General features: G+C 44.4%; 1 protein-coding gene across 1 annotated transcript in view; it reads left to right on the top strand.

Moving 5' to 3' along the window:
* The window catches only part of KHDRBS2 (KH RNA binding domain containing, signal transduction associated 2), a 510,624-nt gene that overhangs the window by 393,806 nt on the left and 89,328 nt on the right, over positions 1–27,490 (top strand). The window contains exon 7 of the mRNA XM_084812352.1: positions 21,980–22,062. Within this exon, the coding sequence (XP_084668478.1) occupies positions 21,980–22,062 (83 nt within the window). The remainder of the gene's footprint in view (positions 1–21,979; positions 22,063–27,490) is intronic.

Genomic DNA, 27,490 nt, shown 5'->3' with positions numbered 1-27,490 from the left:
TTTCATGAATCTGACCGGCGGATTCCGTAGTGGACCGGCTTCTCCCTTGTTGGGTGGATTCTGCCAACTTGCAGACCAATCTTCTAACTTTCCCGAATTTTGTGCCAATTTTGTCATGGGAAAATATGCAACATAAAAAAACCCAGCCAAAAATGCACATTTACCCCACAGACTAAAGCATGAAAATGCACATTTGGGGAGAGCTGGTGCATTTTTGCACATGCGAATTTGCAATTCTGTCAATGGGTGGATAATAGAACAAAAGGCACACAACAATTCGCGAAATGCAGATGGAACGGATTTTACACAATCCGTACATCCCTAGACACAACCATCAGTGTATATGTGGAGTTGCTTCAGCCCCCTAGGGATGTGCGAAAGTCACTTAGCTTTTCGAAGGGGGTGATTTGTGCTAGGGGGGAGGCACTCTGCATCTCTCCCTGAAATCCTAACCCAGCCTGCTCCGCTCGACGGCAACTCCGTGGAGCCACCGGCCGGGTGCATTCGCAGGCGTGCGGAGCCTGCAGACGCAAATGGCAGCTTGCTTATTTGGGAAGTTAAATTATGAAGATCAAGGGAGGGGAGTTTACTGCTCTAGTCTCCTTGCCTTGTTGCTAAACTCACACCGGTGCTTAACTTGCCTTTCTGCTTAACTTTTCACTTTGATGCTTTGTCAGTTGAGATTCTTCACCAGCTGGGGATCTCCTTGTGCTTGTAGATCTGGGCTCCCGTGAAAGCCTGTCTTACTTTTATATCCCTGGCTAACTTCCCTCAACTCCTGCTGCAGCCAATTACATAAGGACCTTGTTTAAAAAGCATAGGGATATAGATCAACTGGTGGGCTGCACCAAACTTCAGTGCATGGAAATTTAAAGGGGATTTTGTAGGGGTGGACGAAAGTCCCTTACCTGTCCTCGAAGGCCATTCGCGGTGGGGGGGAGCACTTCGCTGCTCCCCCCGCGAAGTTCAGGCCGGGGGGGGGAAGGCTTCCCGCCTCGCCCGGCCGAAATTCAGGCCGGGGGGGGAGGCTTCCCGCCTCGCCCGGCCGAAATTCAGGCCGGGGAGGAGGCGCCTCGCCTCGCCTGGCCGCGAACGCGAAAGTTAAAAAAAAAAAAAACGCCCCCTGATAGGCTACGTGACGATTGACGTAGCCTATCACGGCTAGATTTGCAAAGTCAGCCGTAATAGGCTACGTGAATTGTCACGTAGCCTATCACGGGTGACTTTAAAAAAAAAAAAAAGCGCGTACGCGAATGGCGGCCCCCATAGGGAGCCGCCATTCGCGTTCCTTATTTAGTCGCTGTAGTCTACGTAAATGTTTACGTAGACTACGGCGAAAATAAGGGCAACGCAAATAGCGTTGCCCTTATTTTCGCCGTAGTCTACGTAAACATTTACGTAGACTACAGCAACTAAATAAGGAACGCGAATGGCGGCTCCCTATGGGGGCCGCCATTATCCGTACACTCTTTTTTTTTTTTTTTTTAAGTCACCCGTGATAGGCTACGTGACGATTCACATAGCCTATCACGGCTGACTTTGCAAATCTAGCCGTGATAGGCTACGTCAATCGTCACGTAGCCTATCAGGGGGCGTGTTTTGTTTTGTTTTTCATTACAATGGCGGCGGCGGCAGCCGGTCGAAAGACCAGCTGCCGCTCCCGCCCCGCTCGAACACCCGCCGAACCGCCGGCCGGACCAGCCACCGGGAGGGACATTTGCAAAAGGTAAGTCCCGTCCCGAGGGGGGGGCGGGGGGCGGGGGGGCGGAGGATTTCTCCCCGAAACTTGTTCGGGGGGCCGAACACGTTGGCGCTCGGCCCCCCGAAGTTTCGGGGAGAAATTCTCCTCCATCCCTAGGATTTTGACTGAACCTTTTGGGAATGGTGATCTTTATCAGGGGAGCAGACAGTGAGTGAGGATTAAAGAGAGGATGTGGCCCTGTTATCCTGTCCTGATAACCTGCCCTGTTATCATACCCATTTTATACAAATAAATAATAATTGATCCTTAGAATCCTGTGAGTTTGTGGAGGAGATCTATTATGGGTGTACGGTTCTATTGAAGCTGGGTTAGAGGGATTTTGGCTGCTATGGAATTGACCAAACTGTTCTGGGAATCTAAAGCATTAAGATCTCTTCTTTACATTTGCATGCTATACATTTTACACCATAATACAAAATATATGATTTGTTAGAAGTAAGTCTCTTTCATTTCAATAGGACTTACTTTCAAGTAATATGATTTGGATCAGGCTATATGTAGCATGTGTAGCAAAGGCACCAAACAACAACACTGCAGTTTAAGTACTGTAGGTGTATGAATTGTCATTTTAACACTAGGGGCACAATCCAGCCAAAGTTAAATATTTTTGTCCGAGAATTTCAATGGGACAAGATTTTAACATTGTATTAATTTCCACTGAAATGGAACTTGCAAGTGCTTAATTTTAGCTGAATCATGCCTAGGGTACAGTTTCCTAGTAGAAATTGAGTAAATAAGTGGTATGCCTTTTTGGTTGAAAAGTGGGGTGAAAATGCTTTAAATTGGGTGGGCAAATTGTGGCCCTCCATATGTTTTGGCCTATAGCTCCCATCAGCCCTCACTATTGACTATGCTGGCTAGGTCTGATGAGAGTTGCAAGTCAAAACATCTGGAGGGCCACAGGTTTCCCACCCTTGACTGATATTTATAAAATAAATGGCTCAGGTTAAAAGAGCAGAAGGCATTTTACATTTCTGTAGGATACAACCTTGCCTTCCAAAGATATTGGAACAGATGTAATTCTTTCTGAACTTTAATGGCGATGATTCTCTAATTAAAGTAAATTATAGACAACAATGTTAGCTATATTGATTTTATTTCATTAATCAAATTACTACTTTCTACTAAGCCTTTTGACTGGCATTTTAGTCCCAGCCACAAGTCTTTTTTTCAACTCCATGAGTAACTTTTAATTATATATGACCTTTTAGCAACCGCGCCTGTAAAAGAATGAGCTCCTGTAAAAGAATGAAAAATCTTTGTCTCTAGACTCATTACTCATGCATATCTTTTAAAACCAAGACAAAAGTTTTGAACTAGGCCTAATGCTTGGCCATAGCTTATTATAGAACAATCTATCACACCCAAAATATCTTTTCTAATTATCACTTGTCTGTGTCTGTTCAAATATAATGCATTGTGCATATTCTTTTTCTTCTGAAGGTAGGGGTAGTAGGCCTTTAAAGTGCCGTTAGTTTATCTGGGAATAATGCAGCAGCTCTTGTTAACTTTCAGCTTTGGCACATGGTAGTGGAAGCTTAAAATGTCATTGGTTAGACTGTCAGACTAGGAGTGGGGAGACCAAAAGTTCAGATCTCCTCTTAGCCATGAAGCTCACTGAGTGCCCTTGGGCCAGTCAATAGGCCATTAAACTAGGCCAGTAGGTCAGTAGGACTTTTTTTTAAAAAAAGTACTTAAAGTTTTAAAAAAAAAATCTACTTTAAAGTAGACCAGTAGGTCAGTAGGCCTTTAAAGTAGGCCAGTAGGTCAGTATTTATTTTATTCATGTATTTATTTAAAACATTTCTATCCCGCCCTATATCATTAAGATCTCAGGGCAGCATACAGATAAAATCAATTTAAACAGTATAAAACAATAAATAATTTAAACACCTAAAAATATCAAACTATTAAACAAACCAATACCAGTTAAAATCTAAAACAATAAAACAGTTAAAACAATGTGCTAGGGAATGCATTTAGCCCTCAAAGGCTTTGGTAAAAAGGCATGTTTTTACTTGGTGCTGAAACGAGACCAATGTCTGTTTCAATTGGGCCTCCAAGTGGAGGGCATTCCACAACGAGGGTGCCACATCAGAGAAGACCCTCTCCCATGTCCCACCATAGTGTATGTCTCATACTGGTGGGATGCAGAGGAGGGCCCCTCCAACAGATCTCAGTTCTTGGGCAGGTATATATAGGAAGAGGCGCTTCCTCAAATATCAAGGTCCCAAGCCACTTAGGGCTTTAAATGTCATCACCAAAATCTTGAATTCCGACCAGAAGCATATTGGCAGCTAGTGCAATTCCTTTAAAACTGGTGTTATGTGGTTTTGATGAGGTGTTCTGGTCAGCAGTCTAGCTGGTGCATTTTGCACTAGCTGCAACTTCTGACTGAGTCATCTTCAAGGGCAGCCCCACGTAAAGTGTACTGCAATAGTCTAATTGGGAAGCTACCAGAGCATGTACTACTGTGGCTAGGTTATCCCTGTATCCCTGTCAGTAGACCTTTAAAGTAGGCCAGTAGGTCAGTAGATGTTTAAAGTAGGCCAGTAGGTCTGTAGGCCTTTAAAGTAGGTCAGTAGGTCAGTAGGCCTTTTTTTAAAAAAAACAACTACATTTTAAAAGTAGGCCTTTTAAAAGTGCCTTTAGTTTTTCTGGGAATAATGCAGCAGCTCTTGCTAACTTTCAGCTTTGGCACATGGTAGTGGAAGTTTAAATGTCATTGGTTAAGAGTGTCAGACTAGGACTGGGGAGACCCAAGTTCAGATCCCCTCTCAGCCGCGAAGCTCAATGAATGCCCTTGGGCCAGTCACTTTCTCACGTAGCCTATGCTGCCATTCCTGTGTCTGGAGGAGCAACCACCTGGGAGATCCACCATAGTGCCATCCACTGAGGTGGGCTGGCCCATGCCTCAAGGGAACCCCCTTAAGGGATCTCTGTGTGAGGGAGCTGGGAGTTCGTGCCACTCCCTCTTGACTCCTTCACCAACATTGCCTGATGCCCTTGTACCTGTTCTAGAATACTGAAGCTGTGACATGGTTATAAACAGCCCCACAGGGGCAACAAAGCCACTATGTGCCTCAGATAAGGATTGCTGTAAGGAAGACAAACACCTCAGCACCAAGATGGCCAGTTGTGATCCTAGGTAACATTCCTTCTGAGCCCTGAGGGCATGCAAGTCCATAGCAATCGAGGAAATACCTTAAGACAGGTGAGATAACACCCTGACATAGGAGGGTGTGTGGGAATGGGCAGGCTGGCTGAGTTCTGGAGGGCCCATTCCTATATGCTTTATGGGTAGACCAGGGGGAAGAGGTTCTCACTCTGTTCTGCATAGGTCAAGGCTCCCTCCCAGTTACTTCATGTTTAGCTGGGAGGGGAGCAGAGTGTCTGACAGCAGGCAACCACTGAATACTGCTGCAGCTGGGTGAGCAAAATGTCTTTCTTCCTTGCCCCCATCTCTAGCATGGGTACAAATAAGGGCTCCTGCTACAAATGGGGCCTGGATGTTTCATATTGTACTGGGCATCTTGTATTAATTATCAAAGCATTGTCTCATGACACTTGTGCATACTGGAATGGAATTACACCTATATCTCCCATAGTGCACAGCAAGGTAGTTTCAGTATCTTAGTACATAGGTAAGACAATGAGCTACTTCACATTTGACACTGTCCACACATGAGGAGCATAGCACATCCACTTCTCTCCATGCAGAAGAGGTGTGCGAATTCCACTTTTTACATGAGAACCTAGAGAAGCATGGGAAAAATATGTGCAATTCACTTGTGCATCCACTGTTGCTGTTTTTATATCACATGCAAAATTGCCCTATCATCATGTAGCAGAAATATTTTATGAAAGTCACAGCATTATAAAGATCTGCGTGGATAAAGACGGGGGAGGAAAATATAGCAGTAAACTGTGTGTGTGTGAGTGTGGACTATGTGACTAGTGTCTGTCTGACTGCAAATCTATAAAGTAATGGTGGATGGCTTAAATTGCCTCATAGTGGCTGTGTAAAGTTCATCACAGATCATGGAACTGAGATAAAATGTCTAGACAAAATGATCACTTTCTGGAACATTTAATTCTGGGATCCATAAAAGGAGAGGCAATCTTTAATTTTAGTGAAATTAATTTAAAGGAAATCTGCTGAGATGCCAAGAAATAGTGATCATAAAGAAGTTGGAATTTTAAATCTTTGTCACTGAATATGCCAGGAAAAAGGAACATTTAACTTCTAAAGGGCACCCACATTAAAAGGGCACTAGCAGAGGGTGGGAACTGAAGGAGAAAAGGTTGCTTAAAAGCTTAAAAATCTCCAGAATGCAATGACTATCTCAAAATAAATTCCGTATTATAAAAGTTTTATACAGAGCTAGGTTAATGCCATTTATAACAAAAAATAATATTGTTAAAGAGGTTGGGGATCATCTGTCAAAAATGAGAATTATTTTTAAAATAATGAAACCTACAAATAGTCTGCATTGTTAAATATAAAATGTATGCTTATAATCCCCTTCATGGATCACTGCCTTGTTGTGGCAAAGGGGCTTGCATAACTCAGTGAAGCCATAAGCTATGCCATGCAGGGCCACCCAAGACGGACAGGTCATGACGGAGAGTTCTGACAAAATGTGGTCCACTGGAGATGGAAATGGAAACCCACTCCAGTATTCCTGCCAAGAAAACCCCATGGAACGTATCACAAGGTGAAAAGAGATGACGCCGGAAGATGAGCCACTCAGGTCGGAAGGTGTCCAATATACTACTGGGGAAGAGCAGAGGGTATTTCTAAGTAGGGCCAGAAAGAGTGAAGCGGCTGGGCCAAAGCTGAAAGGACAGTCAGCTGTGGATGTGTCTGGTGGTGAAAAGAAAGTCTGATGCTGTAAAGAACAATATTGTTTAGGAACCTGGAATGTAAGGTCAATGAATCAAGGTAAGCTGGAGGTGGTCAAACATGAGATGGCAAGATTGAACATCGACATCTTGGGAATCAGCAAACTAAAATGGACAAACATGGGCGAATTTAATTCAGGTGACCATCATATCTACTACTGTGGGCAAGAATCCCTTAGAAGAAATGGAGTAGCACTCATAGTCAATAAAATGGTGGGAAAAGCAGTAATGGGGTACAATCTCAAAAACGATAGAATGATCTCAGTACGAATCCAAGGCAAACCATTCAACATCACAGTAATTCAAGTCTATGCCCCAACCACTGAGGCCGAAGAAGCTGAGCTTGATTGGTTCTATGAAGACCTACACCACCTTCTAGAACTATCTAACACCAAAAAAAGATGTCCTCTTCATCATAGGGGATTGGAATGCTAAAGTAGGAAGTCAAGAAATAACCGGCATAACAGGCAAGCATGGCCTTGGTGTACAAAATGAAGCAGGACAAAGGCTAATAGAGTTCTGCAAAGAGAACACGCGTACGCTGTTGTGCTGTTGGAAAACACTCTTTTCCAACAGCACAAGAGGCGACTCTACACATAGACATCACCAGATGGTCAATATCGAAATCAGATTGATTATGTCCTTTGCAGCCAAAGATGGAGAAGCTCTATACAGTCAGTACAAACGAGACCTGGAGCTGACTGTGGCTCAGATCATGAGCTTCTTATTGCAAAATTTCAGCTTAAATTGAAGAAAGTAGGGAAAACCACTAAACCATTCAGGTATGACCTCAATCATATCCCTTATGAATATACAGTGGAGGTGACAAATAGATTTAAGGGATTAGACCTGATAGACAGAGTGCCTGAGGAACTATGGACAGAGGTCTGTAACATTGTTCAGGAGGCAGCAACTAAATCCATCCCAAAGAAAAAGAAATGCAAGAAAGCAAAGTGGCTGTCTGAGGAGGCTTTACAAGTAGCTGAGGAAAGAAGGGAAGTGAAAAGCAAGGGCGAAAGGGGAAGATATATCCAACTGAATGCAGAGTTCCAGAGAATAGCAAGGAGAGACAAGAAGGCCTTCTTAAATGAACAATGCAAAGAAATCGAGGAAAACAACAGAATGGGAAAGACTAGAGATCTTTTCAAGAAAATTGGAGATCTCAAGGGAACGTTTCGTGCAAAGGATAAAGGACAAAGAAGGCAGGGACCTAACAGAAGCAGATGAGATTAAGAAGAGGTGGAAAGAATACACAGAAGAACTATACAGGAAATATCTTAATGTCCCTGACAGCCATGATAGTAGGGATGTCAGAGAATTCCGCAACGGATCTTGGTGAGGCCGAATGCCAGTGCATTCGGTCCCCCGAAATCTGTGGCGGAACTAGAGATGGACGAAAGTCCCTTACCTGGTCCCATAACTTGCTTCGCGGTGGTGGGGAGGCACTTCGGTTTCCCCCCCCCGAAGTTCAAGCCGGGGGGGTGCCCCGCCTCGCCCGGCCGAAATTCAGGCTGGGGGGGGAGGCGCCCCGTCTCGCCCGGCCAAAATTCAAGCCAGGGGGGGAGGCGCCCCGTCTCGCCTGGCCAAAATTCAGGCCGGGGAGAAGCGCCCCGTCTCCCTGGCCGCGAAATAAAAAAGAAAATGTAAAAAACACACACACACACACCCATGATAGGCTACATAACGATTTACATAGCCTATCACGGCTAGATTTCCAAAGTCAGCCGTGATAGGCTACGTAAATCGTTACGTAGCCTATCACGGGTGACTTTGAAAAAAAAAAAAGCGCGTACGCAAATGGCGGCGCCCATGGGCGAAGACCCTTGGGTGAATGGGGGGAGGGTTTCCAGGGAACAGCTGGATGGAGGGAGATTACACACACACACACACACACACACACACACACGAAGAATATAGTTCTTCATATTCCCTGGTATGTGTATTCTTCATTTTGTCCATTCCCTGAGCATGTGCAGACTGTTGCTGATCTGATCTTTCCCTTCATGCTGCATTTGTACAAGTGAAGTGTGACTGCTTCAGAAAGAACTTTCCATTATACTGTCTCTTTTTCTTCATGAGTTCAGTTTCATAACAGAAGTATTATGTAGTAGTTAGAGTCCAGCCCAAAGTCACCCAGTGGGATAACTAACAGGAGGTTTGATAATGAGCTGGATGTGGAAATACAAAGCTGAGCTGGGGGCAAGTGGGATGCTGACATGTGTAGGAGTAAGTTGCATCGAACCCAGTAAGACTTACTTCTGAGTAGACACGCACAGAGTTGGTTCTCCTCTCCATTTTAGCCTCAGAACGTCACCAACAAGGCTGGATGTGGAAATAGAAAGCCTAGCAGGGGGAATAATACTCATGCAAGGCTCCAGACCGCCATGGTCATTTTAAAAGGTTTTTTCTTTCTTTCAAACAGCGTTGCTTTAAACAAAGAGTGCATCGCTCAGGCACACCTAGGGCAGCCTTGTTTTGGGAAGCCCTGAGGAGGAGGAAGTGTTTTGGCTGAAAGTAATTACTACACGTCTCAGGGCAGGGGAAAAAATACGTAAATATCTATGAAAAATAGCCTTTCTTACGGAAGTTATGCAGAATTACAGCTGTCGGTACGGATTTATCTTCGTAATTCTTGGAGCAGAAAAAAAAGAGAAGAATTCCAGGGGTTTGCGAACGACGGTACAGAGCACTGGCCGCGAACTGTGGAAGTCAAGCGGCATGGAAGGTACACAATTCGTACATCCCTAGCGCGAAACGGAGCACTAACCGTCTGTGCTGACTTGCGAATGGCAGACGCGCTGCGGCCGCCATTCACTTCCTCATCATAGCTGTGATGGGCTACATAAATAATTGCGTAGCCTATCATGGCTAATGCAGTGATGCCATTTGCGACCCTACGGAGGCCGTGATGGGCTATGTAAGTATTTACGTAGCCTATCATGGCAAGCTAAAAAAAAAAAACAGCATACGCAAATGGTGGCGGCTACGGCGGCCGCCATTTGCGTTCCCTTTTTTTCCACTGTTTTAGCCTATGTAAATATTTACGTAAGCTATTACGGTGAAAAATAGGGGAACACAAATAGCGTAGTGCACGCTATTTGCGTTCCTTTTTTTTCGCTGTAATAGCTTACATAAATATTTACATAGGCTAAAACGGCGGGGAAAAAAGGAATGCAAATGGCGCCCACTACACCATTCGCGTTCCCTTTTTTTTTGTCATAATGGCTTACGTAAATATTTACGTAGGCTAAAACAGCGAAAAAAAGGGAATGCAAATGGCGGCCACCGTAGCCGCCGCCACTTGCATACGCTGTTTTTTTTTCTTTTGCCTGCAGGCTAGCCAGCGGCCGGATGTCCAGCTGCAGGCAGCCCTGGCCGGCGGCTCCACGAAACCTCCACGGAGCGGAGCCGGCCAGGTTAGGATTTCAGGGGGAGGTGCTTTGCACCCCCCCACACTGCAAATCACCCCATCGAAAAGGTAAGTGACTTTGTACATCCCTACATGATAGTGCGGTCACTGAACTTGAGCCGGACATCCTATAGAGTGAAGTCAAGTGGACCTTAGGAAACATTACTAACAACAAAGCTAGCGGAGATGACGGTATTCCAGCTGAGCTATTTAAAATCCTAAAAGATGATGCTGTTAAAGTGCTGCACTCAATATGCCAACAAATTTGGAACACTCAGCAGTGGCCACAAGACTGGAAAAGGTCAGTTTACATTACAATTCCAAAAAGGACAATGCCAAAGAGTGGAGTGCTCAAACTACCGTACAATTGCGCTCATTTCACATGCCAGCAAGGTGATGCTCAAAATCCTACAAGCTAGGCTTCAGCAGTATGTGAACTGAGAACTACCAGAAGTACAAGCTGGGTTTCGAAGAGGCAGAGGAACTAGAGATCAAATTGCCAACATTCGCTGGATCATGGAGAAAGCAAGAGAATTCCAGAAAAACGTCTATTTCTGCTTCATTGACTATGCTAAAGCCTTTGATTGTGTGGATCACAACAAACTGTGGCACATTCTTAAAGAGATGGGAGTACCAGACCACCTTACCTGTGTGAGGGTCAAGAAGCAACAGTAAGAACCAGACATTGAACAACCAATTCATTCAAAATTGGGAAAGGAGTACGACAAGGCTGTATATTGTCGCCCTGCTTATTTAACTTATATGCAGAGTACATCATGAGAAACGCCGGGTTGGATGAATCACAGGTCAGAATTAAGATTGCCGGGAGAATTATCAACAACCTCAGATACGCAGACAATACCACCCTAATGGCAGAAAGCGAAGAGGATCTCAAGAGCCTCTTGTTGAGGGTGAAAGTGGAGAGTGCAAAAGCTGGTTTGAAACTCAACATTAAAAAAACAAAGATCATGGCATCCAGTCCCATCACTTCCTGGCAGATAGAAGGGGAAGAAATGGAAGCAGTGACAGATTTTATTTTCTTGGGCTCCAAGATCACCGCAGACGGTGACTGTAGCCATGAAATTAAAAGACGCTTGCTCCTTGGGAAGAAAGCTATGGCAAACCTGGCAGCATAGTAAGGAGCAGAGACATCACCTTGCCGACAAAGGTCCATGTAATGAAAGCCATGGTTTTCCCAGTAGTAACGTATGGCTGTGAGAGCTGGACTATAAAGAAGGCTGAGCACCGAAGAAGTAATGCTTTCAAACTGTGGTGCTGGGGAAGACTCTTACGAGTCCCCTGGACTGCAAAGAGGTCAAATCAGTCAATCCTAAAGGAAATCAACCCTGAGTTCTCATTGGAAGGACAGACACTGAAGCTGAAGCTCAAATATTTTGGCCACCTAATGCGAAGAGAAAAGTCACTGGAAAAGTCCTAAATACATGTTTTGCATTAATGAAACCACTTTTTAAGCATCTGGAATGTTTCATGGAAAATTGGTAATGTATATTTATTTATTTATTATTTAAAAGACCCCTAAGTCACCTTTCAAAACAAAACCCAGCCTATGAAATGGAATAAAACATTTAAAACGATAAGCAAAACTCAAAATTAAACTAATAAAACAGAAAGGGCTGTATAACCATTTCATTACAAGCCAGCCATCCAATCATAAAATCTAAAACCCTAACTGTGCAACCCTGTGCATGTTTGCTGAGAATATGGGATTGCAGCCTAAGTCAAAGCCACTAAAAACAATACATAGAACAGGAGTCCCCAACTTGTTTCTGCCTGTGAGCACATTAGTAATCTTGGAAAAGTGCCATGGGCACCAGTGACAAAATGGCCACCATGTAAGCCTGGCTACTTGCAAAATGGCCACCATGAAGGGGCGTGGCTACTTACAAGATGGCCACAGTGGGTGGGGGGCATCAGGTCAGAAAGATGCCAAGACTGCAAAATAGTTCAAAAATGAAATAATTTACTAACAAATGAATAGAACAGAAATACAAACACCACTATCAACAGTTATAACAGAAAATACAAACGTCCAAATATTCCTGGCAGAGAAATACAAACATTCAAACTCGCCAGTACAACCACAGCATGCAGAGAAGGCGCAGAGGCATGGATCACCATGATTTTTAATGGAATCTCCTTCAAACCAACCTGAAATAGCAGATCACATTGCAGATCTGTGATTTCAAGGTGGTTTGGGGGAGATCACATCTACAAATCATGAGTAAGAGAGTGCCCATTTATAATCCTACCGGGAAGCTGGACTTTAAAAACAACAATGAGGCTTGTGTGGCACCATGAAAAAAAGACTACTGACATGTTAGTACTAACTGGCATAAACTTTCATGGGCTATAACCAACCTCAGTCACACAAAGCGAGGCACTCCATATCACAAGCACAGAGAGAAAGAGAGAGAGAGATGGAGTCTCCAAAAACATGACAGTGGAAGGATAGAGCTGAAGCAGGGATTCCTCTCTGCCACTGGAAAACAGATCTAAGAAGGGGCAGAGGAGGGCAAGGCAAATTGGGGTGGTGGGGTGGATAGAAACAAAATTGAGGGAAGAGAGTGGGGACATGCCCTAGCTTTGCCCACTTCACCTCCCCACTGCATGAAGTGCCAATCATCCTGGCAGCCACCACCAGCAGAAAGGAGTGGGGGGCAGGGATGGTAGAGAATTCTGCCACGGATCTTGGTGAGGCCGAATGCCAGTGCATTCGGCCCCCCGAAACCCATGGCAGAATGAAGCCCCCACCCCCCCACCACACGAAAGGTGTGCGAAACGGAGCACTCACCTGCTGCCGTTCACACTGCTCTTTGAATGGCGTCTGCGTCTGCGGCCACCATTCGCATCACCATTTTAGCCGTGATAGGCTAACGCAGGGACGCCATTTGCGACCCTGCGGAGGCGGTGACAGGCTACGTAAATATTTACGAAGCCTATCATGGCAAAAAAAAGGGATGCAAATGGCGGCTATGGTGGCCGCCATTTGTGTCCCTGTGCAGCCCAGCAGCGGCCGGATGTCGCTGCAGGCTGCCCCGGCCAGCGGCTCCGCGGAGATGCTGCGGAGCGGAGCTGGCCATCGAGGATTTCAGGGGGAGGGACGGAGCACCTCCCCCCCACCGCGGATGTACGAAACGAAACAGGTAAGTCATTTCGTACATCCCTAGTTGGGTGGGCAAGCAATGAGAGAAAGGCTCTGGCTTCCCTCCTCCCTCATAAAAGGCCTCCACCGCTGCCACTGCAAAACGAACAGTGCTGGTTGGAGCAGCCAGCGAGCCCAGAAATCTAGCACGCCCAATGAACAAAAACAGCGCAGGCTGGGAACGAACATGCGGCAACATCTGTAACTTTGCACGTGCTCCCCATATGCACCAAACAACATCCAGAATTCCACAGTAAACACAAGGCAGGTGGCCAGGGGGGAGAATGGGAAATGCCCCCGCATCACCCCCACCCCAACACAAAAGACTAGAGGTAAAGCAATGTGGACAGATGAGTGAACAGGCTGGACATTCCATTGCTTTACCCATCCACCCCCTTGACAGTTTACCAGGCAGGACAGGGCCTTGGCCAAAGCCCCAGCTGCTAGCCATCTCCTGCTTGTGCATCGTGCCTCCTCCTCCTCCTGCCCAGTCAGCTGTCAAGGAACCTTCCTGGACAGCCAATTGGGCAGGACAGGGCCTTGGCTGGTGCCCCAGCTGCTAGCCATGTCCTGCTTGCAAGGAGGAGATGGCTAGCAGCTGGGGCGTGCATGCTGAACCCAGCAGTCAAGCCCTTGTGCACACAAGGGCTTAACTGCTGGAGTCTGTGGCAGGGCAGCTGGGGGGCGTGTAGCCCATGTACAAAAGATTACAGGTATAAATGCCTACAATCTTGAATATGTGGGCTATTCACAGCCTCCTTTTGCATATATAGAAATATGTGCATTTCTGTGATCACTTTCAACGGCTATCACGAAAATGCGCATATTCGTATATATGTGAAAGGTGACCATGAATAGCCCATTTAGGAAAGATTACAGGTGTAAATGCCTGTAATCTTGTGTATATGGGCTATACATGGCCCCCTTTTGTGTTTATACAAATATGCGCATTTTCATGATTGCAAAAATGTGCATATTTTGTGAGCACCATTTTTTTCCCAGGTGAATGCAGGTGGCTCAACGAGGGGGAGGCAGGCATGGGTCCGGGGTTTGTGCAAGTGGGGGCAGGGGCTGGGTGGGTAACTGGCAAAACTGGGCAAGAGGGTGCCTGTCCATCCCCAAATAAAGGACTGGAGACCAAGCACCATCCCCCTCACCCCAAAACCTGCAGACAGGAGGGTGAACAAGCAGGCAGGAAATGCCCTCCCTTTGCCTGTGCTCCCCTCCCAGATGGAAAAGACCCCAGCCCACTCAGTCCCATTCCCATACTGCTGGTTTGCATTCAAGGAGAACACTTACCTTTCCTTTCCGACACAGCCACCCACCACTCACACGGGCTCCTAGAAGGCACCAAACTGGATTAAGAACAACATAACCTATTACTTTGGCCAATCAGAGAGCAAGGGGATGTGTCAAAATTGCAAGTAGAGGTCCATAGACTTAAAATAATAGAGCAACCAGATCCATAGACTTAAAAATATAGAGCAACCAGGAAGCTTGCAGACATGCCTTATATACATATAAACCACCCTGAGGACACCATTGAAGGCCTTGTGGGTACACCTGCACCCTTGGGAGCCCTGTTGGGGACCCCTGATACAGAACAACAACAAAAAAAGCACACAACAACCATTTACCTACAATCTTAATTAAAAGCAGAATGGAATTTAAAGAAAATGTCTTCAGGACCCACCTAAAATAAATAAGAAGGGAACTAATTGTACCTCTCTGGAGAGGGAGTTCCGTAAATATGGAGCCAGCTTTGAGAAGGCCCTGTCTCTCATGCCCCCTATTCCAACTACTCCTTATAATCTTTCTACAGTGGAATGTGCCAGCAGCAATGGGTAGGAGTCAAGGCTTCTGTTTATGGCTCCACCCGGATGAATTCACTCCCATATAACTCAAAGGATAGCTGCTCACATAATTGCTTTAAATAAATCTATGAAGACAAAAATATATTACTTCAGAATTGGCCCTTACTGTGCTGGAACAGTCACAAAAGCTGTGGTTATGTTGGTACTGGAAGCAAAGTAACTGGGGTTCGGGTTGACATATCCTTGCCCTTTATGCTTTGCCATAGACTGTTTGTTCTGCAGAGCAGCCTCTGCTGAAAGCAATGTGAAGCCACCCTCATGTGCCTGCTGACTCACTGAAATCAGCTCTGTGGGCCAAAACAGACATTACTTTAAATGTGTGTCTAGCAGCTATGTCTTCTTTTCATTTTTACTATAGAGCAGGTGCAGGGGAGCCAATCCAGATCTCAAATGCACCCCTTACAACTCATGGTAGGGACACAATCCAAATTGGGGGCCCTGTGCCTACTCTAGACTAAAAATGAAAAAAAAAAGTTGCTATTAGACAGACAGTTAATTTCTGTTTTGGCCCGTAGTCATACGGAAGATAAATTTCATTTTTTTAAGATTTGGCAGTTGATATCCAGCAGTCTGTGGCCTGTATAAAGGGGCTTCAGGGTAGTTCTTTAGGTGGTTGATGATGACAAATGGCTTCATCTTTTATTGTTTTGTGATCATGTGGGTAACAACACTCGGACAGGACTGGAAAAGAAAAATGCAAATGTATTTGGGACACTCTCCAGTGCCCTTTCTTCTCGATTATTAGGAGCATGGGGTAGAGGACACTGAGAAGAGTCGAGGGAGGATGGTAGCAGCACTAGTGAGATTGTGAGGAGTGGCAACGTTTTTTGCCGCTCTTGTTGGGTGGCTCTGTAGCCATTCCTGACAGCCCATGCTGAAGTCGCCCTGCTGGGTTTGGACAGCACAAGAAGCCACCATGTGTATGAACAACCCAACAACAAGCCATGGGTTCTCAGGGTGACTTGTTCTTGAAAAATAAACCACCACACAGAAACTGCTCCATGTTTGCACAACACAACAACCCGCCATAGCTAAAGCACCCATGGTGGGTTGTTGTGTCATGTGAACCAGGTCATTATCTGGCTAACTGCAAATCCTCTGTGTCTACAACCTAAAATAGGCTTGGCACAGACATGATGCTGCCTAGTTGCCTAACCATGGGTTAACTATGGTTAGCATTAAGATAGGTTCAGATGTAATTGTCATTAAAGTTACCTCCAAAACTGAAACAGAGGGGCAGCATTATATCTGCACTGATCAGTGTTACATCTGCATTTAGACATAAGGATTTTTTGGAATTGTTGCTGCCTGGAAGAATGGGTAAAAGCAGGGATGTTGCTGGAGTCTGAGAGGAGGGTGGAATCCTCTGGACTCCACACACCACCACACCACCCAGCTTTCCGGACTCCCATCCGTGGTCCACCGCCACTTACCTGCCCTGTTCAGTACCCTGGGCAAGCTGCTGGGTGGTCCACGGGCACCTGACAAGCAGGCGCAGGTGCCCGACTCTCAGTGAGCTGCCATTTTGCATAGAAATGGCAGTTCATTGTTTTTCATGAAAGACATCTTACTCAAATGGCAGCCATAAAGTGGCCACGTACCTAAGATTACAGGCGTTAATAGTCCATTCACACCTGTAATCTTGCATACATAGCTGCTTTACAGCTGCCATTTGCTTAAGACATCTTTTACGGAAAGCAATGAGCCACCATTTCTACACAAAATGGCAGGTTGCTGAGGAGTCGGGCACCCATGCCTGCTTGTCAAGCACCCGCAGACCGCCCAGCAGCTCTCCCAGGGAGCCAAACAGGGGTGGGTAAGTGGCAGTGGTTCAGCGAGCTGTGTGTGGGGCAGGCACAAAGTAGTTCGTCCATCCCTAGGTAAACATTATGAGACTGGGACTTGCGTCTGATGGAACAGCAGTGTCCAGCCACAGCCTTCCTCTCTGAGTTTGTCTGTGCAGTTACAAATTATTCAAATCTCCACCCTAAAGATTCAGAATTATTATTCTTATTACTTGTCCCACATTTTATTGTTGATCATGGCTGAAGTTGGCCTGAAGAGGTAAGTATTTTTGACTTATTCACTGGTGTTTATGCAAAATTCCCAAAGGAAAAAATATCGTTGACGAATAAATATGACAAGTTCTGTCAACATTTGAAATTACAGCTTTAGCCAAAGCGATGATTAGTCAGTTTAAAATGGCTTAGGAAAAAAAATCACACAAATGTTGCACAGCAGCTGTAGAAATGTGTATAATTTTACTCCTCTCAGCTAGGAAACACACTAATAAAAAAATCACAAGCATAATAAACACTATTCACATGCAATGTCTTTTGTTGAAATAGGGCTTGGTGGAAATCATGCCCATCCTACATATTTTCTGCAAAAATCTAAATGTCTGAAAATGGCCTATCAGGATTGTTTAAGAAGAAACTGAAACGTAAATGGAAATGGAATAGAGATTTCATTCCCATGACCCTGATGCTATAGATGTCCCTACCTCTGAGAGTATGTAGAATAGATTGCATTGATACTGCTGCACATATCTATAGCATATAGCCTGTATTTCTCACATGGGGAAAGCACCATACAATTATTTTCTGTCAGCTGCAATCCCATTATAATGGGCTGCTGCCAAGTAGAGCTGGGTCAGTGGAAAATGAAATGTCTTTCAGATGATGTGAAGGTTGAATTGTTTCTGTTGACATCATCCCATCATAACCCAAGCCACACCATTCTGTGTTGTGTGACTTCTTTTAATTGAGATTATTGATTACCATTTATTTAAAATATTTTAGCCCACCATTTAGAGCATAGGCCACTGAAGGATGTGTACAAAGACATTCATAAGATCATATGAAATCACATAACATCAACTAAACCGTTTCCTAAAACCGAGGGATGCTTGAGGATTTTGTTTGGTCTGCATTTCAGACCTAATCTGCACCTTTGGGGCTAAGTGTGGGTCAGAACGCAGTTATCCTTCAGATTTCATATTTCTCTGAATTTTATGATGGAATGCTAAGCTCTAAACCTGCATCATAAATGCACGTTAAAATGCACATTTTAAGTTAAAATATATTTAGAAATGCATACCTAAGGGGAAATATGTTTAGAAATGCATATTTGGGGCAAAATATGTCTTTAAAAAAGCATCTTTAAATACGAATCTTCATGCAGATTTTTTTTTTTTAAAAAAAGCAGATTAATGCAGAAATGGGTCAGAACGGACTTATGAATGAACATATGTGAAACCAAAGACTGATCTGTCCATCCCTACTAAAACCATCATCCTAATTAATGAACAGCAACAATACACTCATGAAGCAGCAGATGTACCAAACACAGATTTCCTTTTTTTTTTTTTTTAAGGCTTCAGGGTCTTTAAAACAATATTGATAGGGCCATGTGTATTTCCTAGGGGAGAGAATTCCAGAAGTGTGGGGACACCACTGGAAAGGCTCTGTCTCTGGTTTCTACCAACCTGACAGATCGTAATGGCAGGCCAGAGAGGTGTGGTTCTGAAAATGATCTTCAAACCCCCAATTCTCCCCATGTGAATTTCTTTCTGGATTTGGGGGTTCTGAATTACTTGGTCTTGTGTGCAGAGTGGCACTGACATGTTAGCAGTCTGCCATTTTCTCTTGATTTCCACATTTTGTACAGACTGCGGTGCAAGAACCGTTTGCTGCAGTGTTCAGTTCTTTCCATTCGTTCACAACTTTGTGTGTCTCTACCACCACCTCCTCCATACCAGTGTGGATGAGTGATGGCATGTATTGACCACAACATCTTGCAAAAATGAATGTTGATGCGATGATGTGCCGCTGCCTAGCAAACAGCATGTGCACCAATTCTGAAGTTCATTTTAGAAAATTCACTACATTAAAATAAGAAGGCAGGTAGAATGGAATGTGGGGCCTGGGGGAAAAAACACTTTTATATGATAATGCTTTGTTAGTCGCTATATCTGGTGGTGATGTTGGCTGCTAGGAGCATAGCCCGCAGATAGAAGAGAAACATCTCGGGGTGCTGAAACAAAGATTTTATTTGTTAAAAAGGGGGCCTTTTTTACCAAATAAAATCTTTGTTTCAGCATCCTAAGACTTTTCTGTTTGTGGGCCTGGTTTGAATGCTCTCCTGCTTTTGCACTTCTCGCTGTTAGTGTAGCAGCACAAATTGACATGATTGTGCTGGTATGACCTCTCAGGTCCGCTCACAATACCAGCCCACATTGCGCTTGGACAGCTGTTGTTTTACCCTGTCCATGAAGCTTATCTGAAAGGATTACTGGCTTACTGAACCAGACACGTAAAATCCAGACAGTAATACAGATTCTCTTACAATTCCAAAGCTCTGCTGAATAAGAGTTTAATTTTTCTGACCTTTTTAATGTGCTTCTCTTCAAGTGCTTTTTGCAAAATATCACAAAAGTGCTCTTGTCCTCTGAAATGTCACACATTTCTTCTGTGTACCCTAGGTATTCCGAGAGACACTGGTTAAAATTTAAAGCTTGTGTGTGTGTTTAATTGTATCTCATCTAATGGCTGGTTCCCACAAAATGTCTAATTCCTACACACACACATACACACACACACACACACACCACATGTCTCTTCAACATGTGATCAATCCCTACTGGTTGTGCAGTCCCTTGAACAATATAATCTATAAAGCAGCTGGTCAGAGATAGTCAGCAGCAATTCCTGAGATTATGGCAGCTTGAAAAACTGACATTGCAGGAACCCTTGGAAGAGCAGCACCTTTCATATTCTCCTCCATCCTGATATGCAAATCAGCAAAACCTGAGTTCATCAAGTTCTCTAAATTCTACCTTGAAGCTTGTTGTGATTGTGTCTGTATCATATTGTGAGCTTTGAGAAGTATCCAGTGCTATCAGCGTACCAGCAGGATGCACCAGTAATGCAACAGAGAGTTAGTGGTTCTTAAAGGAAGCAGCATTGTGCAGAAATTTCTGGAAGGGGGCAGTTCAGTGGAGCTCACAGAATGGAGCTCCACTGATCTGTCCCAATCTGGAAATGAGTGTTTCTGCTCATTTCCAGGGTTGCTTTAAGTAGTGCTAACTCCCTGTTGCACTAGCAGTGGGCCCCGCTAGTGCAATAGATTGAGTGAAAACACAGTGGTAGTACTGGATACTGCCCTTTGGTGGTGGTGGTGGTTTCACTTGTTTATATTTTTGTGCATCACAAAAATATACACAATTTTTGTGTATATGCATCAGTTGTGTGCAATTTGAAATATATACATTTTTCTCCTCTTGATTAAAGAAGTATGCATTTTTTCAAATGAATATTTTTGTTCTGCAAACCTCAGAAAAGTACAGAGTTCCACTACAGTTTGTGTTCAGGTCCATGTTTGGGCCCAGAAGGTTTAAGCTGGATAAATTCTGGTTCAAACCAAACTGAAATGTATTTCTCATATATCCCTAATCCTGGCACACTGTTAGATAGCATGATGGAGAGAAGACGGAAGGTAAAAAAAAAACCCCAAAACACCCTTCCCTCTTCTCTCAGCACTCACCTTTGTTGCTGTTCCTGTACTGATGCTGATTTAAAGGGAAGGAGGAAGTGTTTAGGGATGGGAAGAGATGGATGGCAGTGGGAGATTTTTCCAAGCCCTCAGACTGGCTCAGAAAACATTTCCTCCTGTCTCCTCCTATTTTTTTCTGGGAACATCAGAAAATTCTTGAGCCAATCTGAAGAGTGTTTTTCCAGAGAGCTCACCCATCTCCAGCTTTCTCTTCTAAAACTTAGTACTCAGGTCCTTCAAATGTGAGTAATACTCAAAGTTTGTTCAAGAATTTGCTGCTAAAGCAGCTCCTTTGTGTCATCTTGCCTGGCTGCTTTGAAGGGGTAGATTTTTTAATACACAAGTCCTCACTGTGTTTCACTGCACACTGTTAGTTGTGGCAGGAGAGATCAAAACAGGAATGAATGAATGAATGAATGAATGCACAAGGAAGTTAAAAGGTGTTCATTACAAAGCTTATTTATAATTATTATCTGTGGCTTTCTCCTCAAAGTTAGATCACTTTAAAAAAAAAAAAAAAAACAACCCTGAATGGTATGTCTTATGTTCAGTACTGACCTTCTTAATGGTGTAATGAGATCAATATACTCTTGCAATCATTTTTTTCACTTCTGTGGCTATTATTCACCCACAGATATTTAGAAAAGTATTTGTATATTGAATTCCAGAGACAACAATGAGTTTCATCAGTATTATCCTAAGATATTCTTCCTTTTACAGTGCAAGCTTCATATACTGGTGAAGATCCACACACACACCAGTCTATTCAAGCTTCTTGCAAATGGCTTTGATCCAGGGTTGTCCTTCTGTGGACAGAGGGGTTCCTTCTATCTGTGGAAGGCTTGTGATTGAGTTGAGCATAGCTGTTGATGGAATGGGGGCTAGGCAATCTTTGCAGATCCTCTTAAAAACTTAAGAAGAGCCACACTGGATCAGACCAAGATCCCATCTAGTCCAGCATTCTGTTCATATAGTGGCCAACCCTTTGCAGTTCCCTATGCCCCCAAACATCTATACTCCAGAACAGCATAGCAGGTGGTTCATGGGCTGAAGATGGAGGTGGGATCAATGAAGATCACCTCCCCCTCCCCCCATTCCATGGCCAGGGTGTCCTGACTTGAGCAGCCCTCTGCTCAGAGAGGCTCCCAGTGTTGGGGTGAAAACCTGGATCCAAAGCTGTATGTATTCTAAGATGCACTGTCCTGCATAAATATGACATCTATATACAATTACTAAATTTCTATTTCAGCCCAATACTTCTTGTAATGTATCAGCCTTCTAAATCTTTTGTTGTTGTTGTTGTTTTACTGTAGGGATATGATGATGGATATGGGGGTGAATACGATGAACCAAGTTATGAGGCCTATGATAATAGCTATGCCACACAAACACAGAGGTAAGCACTTCTTAAAGATAAGCTATTATAGTACATTTTTGATCTACTCAATTTCCTTCCATAGCAGCTGTAATTCTTAATTCTTCCAGGAGCTACTGCTATAACCACTTCTCAACATATCTCAGTTTGTCTAAAAAAAAAAAAAATCCATAGCAGTATTACATTTATAAGGTTTAATTGCCCTTAGCAGTGAGTGGTGCAATGAAAGTGACATGGAACACCCTGATCCTTTCCAAAAGGATCTGGAGGAAAGTTCTTCTTCTCAAATGGGCTATGATTTGTGCCCCTGACTCACTGTCCTGTCCCATCCCATCCCACCCAATATATCTTCTCATTGAGTTGTGCTAATGGACTGAATGGCAAGAGTTCAGCTTCAAGGAAAGCCAAGAGTGACAGTAGACAACAATGTTTTAATGTGAAATACATAGTTGAAAAGATACTGTGTATAATCAAGACTTAGAATCATAGAATCATAGGGTTGGAAGGAGCCTACAAGACCATGAAGTCCAACCCCCTGCACAATGCAGGAAGACTGATCCTCAGGCGGTCTCCCATCCAAGTACTAACCAGGGCTGACCCTGCTTAGCTTCCAAGATCAGATGCATCCAGCCCTTTGCTCAGATGTACTTGTTCCAAGATATAGTTTCATGCCATAGCATATATACAGGATCATGTCTAGAACTCAATTTCTAGAACAAGGAAATGAAATCAGGGATCAGGAACAGAATCAGGATCAGGATCAAGAACACAATGAGACAGAAGTTCTGGATGGCTCTTAGAATAAAGAGCAGGACTCAAGATGTGGGACAACCCAAGGCAAAACAAGCAAAGGCCAAGAACTGATAAGGCAATTCATAGTAGAAAGAGGCAGAGGAACTGCCACTCAGCAGAATCAATGAGCTCACCACTCAAAAAGGAATCCCAAAGTGGAGGTCTTTCTAGGCAAGGCATGTGAGAAGACTCCTGAAAAGGAAGGGGCAAAGAGTTGCTTCATATATTGCATTGCCCTCTTTTATGCAAATACAGGAGTGTTACTCACAGCTACCATCTGTAAAGATGTGTCCAAGTATAATAGGGCAACAGACTGTTTGGCCAGCTATCCCTCTTGACACTGTGAAGCCAACTTTGTGGTCAAGATCTAAGAGTTGACCCTTAAGAGTCAGTGCTGTATTTGGAAAGCCCTGCCAAAAGTAAGATGTGAATCAGCCACACAGCTAAGAAAGAAGTAACAAAGAAATCAGGACATAGCTGGTTCTCAAGGCAAAACAAAGTGCTTACTGGAACAGTCAGCAGTCCAGACATATGGTAAATGCTGCCCATTGGGCTGTGTTCTAACAAGTCGAGGTTCAAAGCAGAGAAGCAGGCAATTCTTTATCCACACAAAATGGGGCCTAGCCAACTCAGCACTGCAACTCCTATCCAACCCCCTAAAATATAACCTGATCAAATGCTATAGTAACTGGAGCGAGAGTTACAGGCCCACCTGCAAGACCAGAATCCTGAGATTAGCTAGTCAGCAGATATTACCACAGTGTCTGCTTGTTCATCAGGGCATAAAACCTCTTAACATTAAAGATGCTGACTTATGAGTTTATGACATGATAACAAAGAAGGAGAGGTGGAGTTGATTGAAGGAAGACCCAAAGCAATCATTTCTAGTCTTTTTAAATGATTGCAATGGAGGACACCCATGTCCAAATGACAGCAGAAATAGATTATGTCAGAAAAGGGAATAGGAGGGACATTGTGCATTGTAGGTGGCAAGCTTTCTGCCAGAATCATTCACTGAAGAAATGTATGGCTTGTCCCCCAATATCAGTGGCATATCACTACCCATTCATTCCATTAACTCTCAGCCTCAGGTCCTTGCTCTCTCTTCAGCAGTTCTTGGAATCATGTATTAATAACTATGTAATAGCTTGCTGAATAATATTTGCAGTAATATTCTCTGCAAAACGGAATCACAGTTTAATAATTCAGCTTTATTGGAAGGCTCAAGACAACAGCCAACCATTGAGATTGAATTTACAATCAGTTATTGAGTTTGAGGGATTTTCTCTCTAGTTAGTTATACTACTTTCATCCTGTTACTATGTTCCTGCCATCTGCTAGATTGTTCCACTTCATGTCTTCATTCCTTAAGAGGTTTAAAGCCTTTACTGAAGCAACAGGAATCTTTCCTTCACCAATTTGTTCATCTAGGGTCAAAAATAACTCATTTAAGTCAGCAACAAAATCGCTTTCAGAATTAGCTATGATTTACTATGAAACATGGCCTCTTGGAATAGTGCAGAAGGGGGAATTTCAGCAGGTGCAACTTTTCCCTACCAAGCAGCAGCCTGGCAGGATTGATTGAGTGATTGATTGATTGATTGATTATGTGTATTTACCAACCTTTATCAGTATAGAGTCCAAGGTTTAATCTTTTTTTTAGAATCCAAACCAATTAAAACATTTTTTTAAAATCTGCTACTATGATATTGATTGTTAGAATTTAGGGTAGGGAACTGGTAGCTCTCACAATGTTGCTGGACTACAACTCAGAACAACAATGAATAATTTCATTTAGTATTTAGACAGTACATTTCAACTGTTCAAAGTACTTCATGGACCTCAGTAATTCTTACAACAGCTCTGTAAGGCAGTCAAAAAGAGAAAGTAGAAGAGCAGTATCAACCCCACCACAACAAGAGGCAGAGGGCTGAATGCCAAGCAGTTGTGTACCGGAAAAAAATCCCTTTGGGAACAGTTGCTAATCAGATTTCACTTATTCTTTTGTCTGTGCAATCTCTTGTGAACTGTTACATATGAAACATATCTAATTGCCTATAAAACACATGTCGAACTGGTACTTGGTACTAGGGATGTACGAAACCCCCCTTACCTGGCTCCGCCGGGTTCCGCTGGGGGGAGAGGTGCTCCGTCCCCCCCCGGGGATTCCGTGGAGCCGCCGGCTGGCTAGCAGAGACGCAAATGGCGGCGGCCATAGCCGCCGCCGTTTGCGTCCCTGTAGTCAGCCATGATAGGCTACATAAAGACTTACGTAGCCTATCACGTCTGGTTTAAAAAAAAAAAATGTGTACGCAAATGGAGGCGGCTACGGCCGCCGCCATTTGCATTCCTTATTTTTGGCCGTCTTAGTCTACGTAAATATTTACGCTATGCTATTTTTCCACTACGCTATTTGCGTTCCCCTTATTTTCACCATCTTAGTCTATGTAAATATTTACGTAGACTAAGACGGCCAAAAATAAGGAACACAAATGGCGGCGGCCATAGCCGCCATTTGCATACGCGTTTTGTTTTTGTTTTTTTAAGCCAGACGTGATAGGCTACGTAAGTCTTTACATAGCCTATCATGAATGGGGGGGGAAACAGACTGCAAATGGTGGCGGCAGCGGCGGCAGCCGTTTGGAAGACCAGCCGCCACCACCACCTCTGCCGAAGTCGCTGCTGGAGCCGCCACCGTCCAGAACATCCACCCCAGGTAAGTCTTGTCCCGGGGGATCCGCGGGGGGCGGGGGGGTGGCAGGCCATTCCGCCACGGAGTTCGGGGGGCCAAATGCACTGACATTCGGCCTCACCGAGATCCGTGCCAGAATTCTCTGATATCTCTACTTGGTACGGAAGCAGCGGAGGTGGGAGAAATAGAGAATAGGTGGGCTGAAACTGGCTCTTTTGTATATAGTCCTATAGGGATGTTGGGGAAATCCACAACAGATTCAAATGAGTTCAGATTTCTGACCTGCAAATTCTGCAGTGGACTGGCTTTTTCGAAGTTGCAAGGATTCTGTGGATTTGTGGACTAGTTTTTAATTGGGGGGGGGGATTTGCACAGTTTTGTTCATTTGCAAATGTGTATGTGTGCGGTGTGTTTGTGCACATTTGCACTATTGAGCACTTGCACTAATGAGCATTTGCAAATTAATGAAATTCTGGTACAAAATATCTGACTCTGTCCATGAGCAGACAGTAGAACAAAAGATGCCTGACACCAACAGAATGGATTTAATAAAATCTGTACATTCATATAGTCTTTTGGACTCATTAGAGGCATAGAGGCTCGTGCACCAAAGGGATGTACAAGAATTTAGTTGCAGTTTGCAAATCACTCAAAAATGCCCATTCACAAGCCTGAACAGGAAGGAGAACATTTTCTCTGAAAATGTTCGCAAATTCCCAAATTTGCCTTCATGGTCACAAATTGTGTACTTGAAAAATGCACAACTTCCTTAAAATGCACAACTTTCTCAAAATGTACACATTTTATACCACCCACACTTTAGTGTTTGGGGATATTTTCACAAATTTGGGAACTGTTTGTGCAACTTCACATTTGAGAGCTGTTCATTTTGTGCAATGTTCCCATTCGCACAAAACGAACAGCAATCACAAACATGAGTGCAAACCGAGGAGAGACGAACAGCGAACGGATGTTCAGAGAATCTTGGTGGATTGAAACATCGCTCGTTCGCCTGTCCCTAGTGTACCACAGAATTAATCATCCACAGTGAAGGGGGGTTCACATCATCTCCCTGCATGCTTACAATGTATGCTGGGGTTGCAGAGTCATGCCAGCTAGACCTGCCCCCTTTCACTGCCACCATGCATGCACTGGCCATAGGGGTGTACCTTACCTGCCTGGACTCCATAGGGGTCCGCAGGGGGGGAGGCGATCCATACCTCCCCCCCGGAATCCTCGCCAGCCGGCTCCACTCCGTGGCAAGTCCACAGAGCCTCCACCCGGCTCCCAAGTGCCAGCGATACGGCCGCCATTGCCATATTGCTGGTGGGCCGGACTGACTGCGGCCGCAAATGGCATCCCGGACACCATTTGCAGCCGTGCTTTTAATTAACACAATAGGCTACACAAACATATGTGCAGCCTATCACGTAAAAGCAGGGACCATTTGCGACCACAGTCAATCCAGCCCACCAGCGATACAGCAATGGCGGCCGTATCGCTGGCACTTCTGAGCCAGCTGGCAGGGAGGATCCGGCCAGTGAGGATTCCTTGTGGAGGCGGAGGTAAGTCTTCTGATCCTTCACGGATTCCAGGGGGGCGGATTCTTTTGAATCCGGCCTCACTGGGGTCCATGGAGGATTTCTACCCCATCTTTAACTGGCCATGGCCCACCACTGACCACGTGTTCAATTGACATGCAAAGGAGCCCTACATGTGTATCACTGTACACATGTAGAACACACACACAAATGGGAATCTTAGGCCAGTTAAGATTCCCCTCACATGGAGGACCTCTATACACATACATCTCTACAAGATGTGTGCATTGGTGGCAGGAGGCAAGGCTAATTAGTGTGACACCATAGCCTGTTCACATGTGCTTTCAAGATGTGTGGGGCTTTGTGTGTCCCCCATCTTGATTCACTTCCTGTAGACCTGCTTTGAAGCCAGTTCCAGACTGAC

Source organism: Heloderma suspectum, chromosome 1 (assembly GCF_057233095.1).
Source record: "Heloderma suspectum isolate Gila_16-S chromosome 1, 16-S_ref, whole genome shotgun sequence".
NCBI lineage: Eukaryota > Metazoa > Chordata > Lepidosauria > Squamata > Helodermatidae > Heloderma > Heloderma suspectum.
This window is presented reverse-complemented; position numbering and strand designations above follow the sequence as displayed.